The sequence below is a fragment of the Physcomitrium patens genome, chromosome 6 (genome assembly GCF_059467195.1).
Source record: "Physcomitrium patens ecotype Gransden chromosome 6, ASM5946719v1, whole genome shotgun sequence".
Lineage (NCBI taxonomy): Eukaryota > Viridiplantae > Streptophyta > Bryopsida > Funariales > Funariaceae > Physcomitrium > Physcomitrium patens.
In genome coordinates this window covers 1832809-1840609 of record NC_143415.1, presented here as the reverse complement: position 1 = coordinate 1840609, position 7801 = coordinate 1832809, and the positions used below count along the sequence as shown (strand labels likewise).

The 7801-nt window shown below is 37.3% G+C and overlaps 1 protein-coding gene across 1 annotated transcript; it reads left to right on the top strand.

The window, feature by feature from the left end:
* Positions 1–2829: 2829 nt before the first annotated feature.
* On the top strand, positions 2830–7425 carry LOC112283599 (coatomer subunit beta-1). The gene is made up of 5 exons (XM_024522511.3): positions 2830–3074; positions 3454–5544; positions 5876–6382; positions 6621–6706; positions 6924–7425. The coding sequence occupies exons 2-5, from the start codon at positions 3466–3468 to the stop codon at positions 7120–7122; spliced, it is 2871 nt and encodes a 956-aa protein (XP_024378279.1). The 5' UTR covers positions 2830–3074; positions 3454–3465; the 3' UTR covers positions 7123–7425.
* The last annotated feature ends 376 nt before the right edge of the window (positions 7426–7801 follow it).

The window sequence follows — 7801 nt, the reverse complement described above, 5'->3', positions numbered from 1 at the left end:
AGGTTATAAAAAATCTAATATATTTGAAGATTATACTTCTCAAGCCATAATAATTCTAAAATAACTAGATTAAAAGGAGATTTAATCATATTTAATATCATTAAATTATTATAAACTTTAGTGTTACATCTAAAAGAATTGTTTCATAGATAACGTCTCTAAAGTCTGTTGATAAATGAACATCTATGACTTTTATATGCACAAGTTTTTTTTTTTTAATTAAAAATATATCTTATTTTAAATATATATATATATATATATATATATATATATTTATAAAACAAACTCAGACTCTTAAATATAATAAAGCAAAAACTTTGAGATTTTTTGGTCCTAAACAAACTTTTATGTAAAATAAGGTGAAGGATCTAAAAAGATAATAAGACATTTATCAGGTGTTATGCAAGATTTCAATCTCACAGTTCTTATTGTAGTTGAAAAAATTTGTTTTTTGATACATTGGCTTCTTTGGCAATTATGCTTTTCATTCTGTGATTATGTTGCTTCTTTGGATAATGTTGAGTAGTGTGTTTAGGTTCTCTATAATAAAAGTACAATCCTTATTGATAATGTCTAATCTTTTTTTGTTCAATAAGAAGTTTAAAACATACTATGTCAATTTGTATAGATTTTGGCCTTAATAAATAAGCTTTTGAAAACTAAAAAGTTGTTACCATGACTTGACTTATACTTCTTCAATCAAACCTTTTTTCTTTGCATCTTCAAAGAAGTCATTATCTCATATAATGGCTTAAGCAATAAATTTCTCCAATGAGTATATTTTAAATATTTTCATAAAAAAACTTTGATATTATCTTTTAATCCATATTAAAATTAATTAATAAAGACTTTTTCATTTCAATCTATATTGCAAGCAAAGTTTTGGAATTTTGTAGCATATATGGTGGCTAAATATGATCCTTGTCATAAAAATAAGAATTTGGGCTCTATTATCTTTTTTTGATCACTTTTTCTAAATATAGATATAAATATTTTTAAGAATGAATTCAAATCATAAAGAAGTAGTAAATCTTTTTTCATTAAAAGTAAAAATAAAAAATAAAAATAAATACTTTTAGATAGAAGTGCATCTATAAAACCAACTTGAGTAAATCTATTAGGATATTGAGAAGGATGTAATCTTAGATAGAGCTTCATTTGTTGTAAAAATCTTTGAAATTTTAATCTTGTTTTATCAAACTTCTTTGATATATTTATCCTTGCCTCTTTCATACTTATAAAAGTAAGACTTCTTGTATTCAATTGTGAATTTAATCTACTTGTTTCTCTCAATTGCACAACTTCTTGGCATAGAGTTTGAACCTTCTTGTTAACTTCTTTCATAAGCATATGAATAGTATCTCCATGATTCATATTAGAAACATGTGAGATTTCAATCCTAAAAATGCTGACAAACTCATAAAGATTTGCAATAGTTGTAAATCTATATTCACTTCTACTAAGAGAAGCATCCATAAAAAATTTTCTATAAATGACTTAAATAAACTCAAAAGTCAAATTAAAAGAAGGTAATTTGCAACTTCTAATGCCAAATAAAAATTTCCACAAAGAAAAGTAGTCTATTCTCTTTAAGAAAAAAATAGTGTTAGAAAATTAAATTATTAATTTAAAGGTAGATAAAATCACAACCTTCAATAGAAGTGAGATAATTTATTCACTTTTAAAAACAAAATAAGAATAGTAAGTTAACACTCTTATCAAACTATTGAGGACATGAATTTTAAAGAAAAAAAAAATTAATATATTCTTGTGTCACTCAAAAAGACTAAAAAATTATTCAAAGATTATATAATATTAAATTAAAATGGCTATTGCCAAAGACAAAAAGACTAAAAAGTTTTGAAACAAGATAAAGGACTAAAAAGGCATTGATAAGAATAAAGAAGGCTTTATTTTTGCCTCTATATATACTATTTAACTATGAGCTATATCGTGATGTTCTATAAGACATTCGAGAGGTGTCTAACTTGCAAGACACATGACTTAACTTATAAGAAAAGTTTTCTATATGCATCCTACATAATTAACTTGTACCACAAGTTAAAAAACATATGCAACATGTGACTATGTTATTCACTAAGTTTCTAACCTATTAATTGACTACAAATACGTGTAAAATCAAAGCCACGTCTATGAAGCTTTTAAGAAGATTTTTTACAAGATATTATCAAATTTATCTATTTAAATCTACTTCTACCTATTTATATTATCTAGGTAATTATTAAAGTAAACATATATATATATTTGTCCATGACAACAATTGATTATGGGATTACATAGCATTATTACTTGACAATGAGTTGTTTCATGGCCAATAAAAATCCAATCTAAGTACAATTGTTTAATATATTCTAAGATGTGTATGAAGCCATAGACTTTGTTTTCTTCAATGTCCTCTATCATATTCATATATCAAATATAATGCAAAAGAAATATTTTTTTTAACTTGCAAAAAAATTACAAAACATAAAAAAAAATAAAATAGTGTTAATCTTATTTTAGGATCAATATTTGTGCTTTGTAGTAGCCAATATGACGCTCATTTTAATTATTAGGTATAGAAAAAAAATCACAAAAGGACTACCTTTGAAAAATACTGTAGCCATGATTTTTTTTAGTCTTCCTTATATAAGACCAAATTTTAGATTGAAATAGTTTTAAAAAATTTATTATTTAGATTAAAACCATTAAATGTGATATTGAATTCAAAACTAAAAAATTTGAAACAAATAAAGCACAAGAATAAATCATAAAGAAACAATAAGACTCGTGAGGCACTGCAGGTCGGGTTTCGTCAGCGGAGGTTTCGTCAGCGGAGGTGCCCAAGATCGCTGCAGTGCCCCCGGGTTTCTCCGAGAGGTTCTGCCGTGCTCTGGTCAATAATTTTGCGAGCTCCGCTGCGCCGATCATCGCACGCATCGCGTCGTCAATCATTCCAGCGCCACCAACCATACTCCATGACCCTGTCCCTCGTGATCCGGCGCTGCTTGGAAGTTGGTCGATCCTTTCTGTTTTAACATCACGGTTGCGCGAGTTCGGAAAGCGAGCTTCGGGTATTGTCGACACTCCTTACCTTTTGTTTGATTGCTGCCATGCTTGTTAGGAAATGCTGGCGGAGGTTTTGTCTAGTATCTTCCGAGTATCGATTTATTGCATTCGGAGGGATTCCACGCTTGATATGTGCATTAGGTTTTGCTGCGATGGTCTCTCGTTTCGTCCCTGGGACTGAGAACTCTGGGAGTGGTTCGGATTAGGGTAAGGTATTCGAGCGAGACAAGTTTAGATTTTAGTCGATCGAATCGATGGAGGTAGGACTGCGTTGGTCAGGAGGAGCTGAGACAGACGACCATATCCTTATGTTGGTTCGCAGAATCTTTTTTCCCTTTGTTTATCTCTTTCTTTAGTTGACGAGATCTTTTTGTGCGGCTTCAGGGGGTTGCAAAAATGGCTAGCATGGAGAAGACGTGTACGTTGTTAGTGCACTTCGACAAGGGGACTCCCGCTCTTTCAAATGAAATCAAGGAGCATTTGGAGGGGCATGACGTTGAGGCGAAAGTAGATGCCATGAAGAAAGCCATAATGCTGCTGCTCAACGGTGAAACTATTCCTACCCTTTTCATCACCATTGTTCGGTATGTACTTCCCTCCGAGGATCACACCATTCAGAAGCTCTTGCTGCTGTACTTAGAAATCATAGACAAGACGGACTCGCGGGGGAAGGTACTGCCGGAAATGATCCTTATCTGTCAGAATCTCCGGAATAACTTGCAGCACCCCAATGAGTATATCCGAGGGGTGACATTGCGGTTTCTGTCGAGACTTATGGAGGCAGAGCTAATTGAGCCTCTCATTCCTTCAGTGTTGGCTAACCTGGAGCATCGACATGTATTTGTGAAGAGGAATGCCATCCTTGCGATTACAGCTATCTGTAAACTTCCTCAAGGGGACCACCTTATACCTGACGCCCCTGAACTCATTGAAAAGCTTCTTCATCAGGAGCAAGATCAGTCTGCCCTTCGTAACGCATTTCTCATGCTTTTCAATTGTGCGCAAGAGCGGGCTGTGGCTTACCTTCTCGGTCACTTGGATAAGGTATCGTCGTGGGGAGATACTTTCCAGATGGTGGTTCTTGAGCTTATCCGCAAGGTCTGCCGGACCAATCCCGAGGTTAAGGGGAGATACATAAAAATCATAGTGTCATTGTTGAGTTCTCAATATGCGGCGGTGATGTATGAGAGTGCGGGAACTCTTGTGTCCCTTTCTTCTGCCCCGACAGCTGTCCGAGCCGCAGCCAATGCGTACTGCCAACTGCTTCAAACTCAGAGCGATAACAATGTGAAGTTGATTGTCCTCGATCGTCTCCAGGAGCTCAAAACTTCTCACAGAGAGGTCATGATGGAGGTTATAATGGACGTTCTGCGTGCTCTTTCAAGCCCCAATTTGGATATCCGTAAAAAGACGCTTGACATTGCGATGGACCTCGTTACCCTTCGCAATATTGACGAGGTTGTGATGACCTTGAAGAAGGAGGTCGTAAAGACACAGAACGGGGATCTGGAGAAGAACGGCGAGTATAGGCAAATGCTTGTGCAGGCCATTCACTCGTGTGCCTTGAAGTTCCCAGAAGTGGCTAGCACGGTGGTTCATTTGTTGATGGACTTTTTGGGGGATTCTAACGTGGCATCGGCGATCGATGTTGTGTGCTTCGTAAGAGAAATCATTCAAACAAACACCAAGTTGCGGGAATCGATTCTTGCCAGGTTGGTGGACACTTTCTATCAGATCCGGTCCTCGCGAGTGGCTACTTGTGCTCTCTGGATTATTGGGGAGTATTCACTGTCGGCAAGCGAAGTAGAGTCAGGTATTTCTGTAATTAAGCAATCACTAGGCGAACTTCCATTCTTTACTTCTGCTGAGGAGGGCGATGTGGTTGATACAGCTGTCAGCAACAAGGGTCCTTCAACTCCCAAAGCCACTGCTCTGCAGCATGCTTCTCTGGCTTCTTCCAAGCGGCCCGCAATTTTAGCAGATGGGACATACGCAACCCAAAGTGCTGCCGCTTCTTCTGCGGCCCCCTCATTGACATCAGTAGCCGTAGGTTCTTCTGCCAATCTACGGACAATCTTACTGACGGGAGATTTCTTCCTGGGAGCTGTGGTGGCAAGCACACTCACAAAACTGATGTTGCGTTATGAAGATGTTCAGGAGAACCAAGTGGCTGCAAACAGAGCTGAAGCTGACGTTCTTTTATACATGGTTTCCATGCTCAGACTTGGCCAGTCTTCCGCTTTGTCTCATCCCATTGATGACGATGCATACGATCGGATCACGCTGTGCATCAGGGTTCTTGCCAACAAGGACCAGGTGATGAAGTCGGTGTGGTTGAAGAACTGCCGATCAAGTTTTGCAATGATGATAGATGATAAAATCTGTAGGGAAATGGAAGAGAAGAAGGCGAAAGCACAGGATTCATATGCCCAGCCCGATGATTTAATCGATTTCTATCACCTGAAGCGAACAAAGGTATACCTTGAAACACCCACGATGAATTTTGAGTCCTTTAGTGGACTCACTGCATCAAACCGTTGAAGCAATGAGCTTTCATTAGAGCTCGTAGCGGGATTGGTGTCTATAACCCCCCCACCACCACCACTTCTCCCGCTCTCTCTTAAAATTAAAGATTTCTTGTATTATTTGTTGTGCGCATTCAGAGTTTTGTGAGCTTTTGTCCCTTTCAACGCTCATGTGCCCGTTGATGTATGAGCAACACATGTATAATTAAAATGAATTTAGCCATTCTTACTGAACCAACATATTCTGATGGTTGTTTGGTCTCTTTCTTGTATCTGAGCAGGGCATGAGCCAAATGGAGCTGGAGGATGAAGTGCAAGATGACCTCAAAAGAGCAACTGGAGAATCTACAAAAGAGGGCGACTCGAGGAAATTGAACAAAGTCCTCCAATTGACAGGGTTCAGCGACCCGGTCTATGCAGAAGCGTATGTTACTGTTCATCAATACGATATAGTCTTGGATGTCACTGTTCACAACCGAACAACAGAGACTCTTCAAAATCTCTGTCTAGAGCTTGCGACTATGGGTGATTTGAAGCTAGTAGAACGTCCACAGAATTATGCTCTTGCTCCTAATACTAGCAAGCAAATTCGAGCAAACATCAAGGTTTCTTCTACAGAGACGGGTGTCATTTTCGGAAATATTGTGTACGAGTCGAGCACTGTCCTTGACCGTAATGTGGTGGTGCTGAATGATATCCACATTGACATCATGGACTACATCGCTCCTGCCTCGTGTACTGATATAGCTTTCCGCAACATGTGGGCAGAGTTTGAATGGGAGAACAAGGTACCAAGTGCTCCTTTTTATTTTGGCCGTAAATTCGTTTCGTTTCGTATCCTACGTTATTGATTCAGCATTTTGATCTCGACATTGACGCTATCGAAAAATCTTGTGTTTTTTAAAAGTAGAAATGTGACCAATCATGAATAATTCTTGGAAGATATATTAGCATAGGTCCATTTTACGAAACATGTTTGTCAAGAACTTTGAGCTTGTATTGAGAAGTTTCTATTTTTGGATATAGGTGGCGATTAACACTACCATACAAGTGGTGCGGGGTTTCTTGCAGCATATTGTTGATTCTACAAACATGAAGTGTCTCACTCCTCCGTAAGTTCCATTCTTTAGTCATCAAAGCATTGATATAAAGCATTGATATCGAAGTAACTCGTCACTGCCCTTTTCTTTTTGTCTATCCTATGTGGTATTTTGGAATATACCTATCCCTGTAACGTGATAGCTTTTGATGATTTTTTCAATCAAACTTTTGCCACAGTTTAAGTGAAATGATCCGAGTTTGTAACACACTTGAATCTTGTACATGCAGATCTGCTTTGGAAGGTGATTGTGGCTTTTTGGCGGCAAATCTTTATGCGAAGAGCGTGTTTGGAGAGGATGCGTTGGTGAATGTCAGTGTTGAGAAGCAATCGGATGGCAAGCTCAGTGGCTATGTCCGAATCAGAAGTAAAACGCAGGGCATTGCCCTCAGCCTTGGAGACAAGATTACTCTCAAACAGAAAGGTTAATAGACGAGCTTCATGAAAAGAATAAATTTCTTTTTTAGTTGAGTCTCTGAACGGGTCGGTTAAAAATTGATATAAAGCTAACCACTTTGGCTGGGTTGGCTTTTGAGACAATTTGGTCATTCATAGCTGCATGTGTATCTCATACATAGCACAGTATAGGTCATGAACTTGAAACAGCATTCAAGTCTTATTGTACAAGACATTAGCTACTCAGCTCCTCAAATTTTTGTATGTAGTGTGACATGGTTTCTAATAAATCTACGATTTTGGCTTTTGAGCATTGTGCTCGTTTCGGTTTCCTCATCGTAATCTAAAACTCTACCTGGCGTGCTTTCGTTCTCCAAGGGATATAACAAAGACAAGTCAATGGAGGATGAATTGTCTTAATCAGTGATGTAACTCCCAGTGATAAGCTTGGGCAGAGCAAGACATTGCTAAGCTTGTACTTTAGTTGATGAATGTTGTCAATCCATTGCTGCCTATGGCTATCTTGTGTGCAAATGGTTCCTATTCACTCACCAGAGATTTTGCCATTCATAAAGGGTGGTTATTAGAAGTAATCAGTAATCTTGCTTCCTGAATGTCCAAAATGGGTCATTTTTACTTTGTCAAGGACATGAATTTAGAATTTTATTTGAAAAAATAATATATTTCTGTGTCATTGAAAAGTAAGAAGTAA

Excerpts from the sequence above, each read along its gene's own strand:
- LOC112283599 (XM_024522511.3), top strand. The coding sequence starts at position 3,466 with ATGGCTAGCATGGAGAAGACGTGTACGTTGTTAGTGCACTTCGACAAG. Across the intron at positions 6,383-6,620 it reads AGTTTGAATGGGAGAACAAG|GTGGCGATTAACACTACCAT; the intron begins GTACCAAGTGCT and ends TTTTGGATATAG. Across the intron at positions 6,707-6,923 it reads ATGAAGTGTCTCACTCCTCC|ATCTGCTTTGGAAGGTGATT; the intron begins GTAAGTTCCATT and ends TTGTACATGCAG.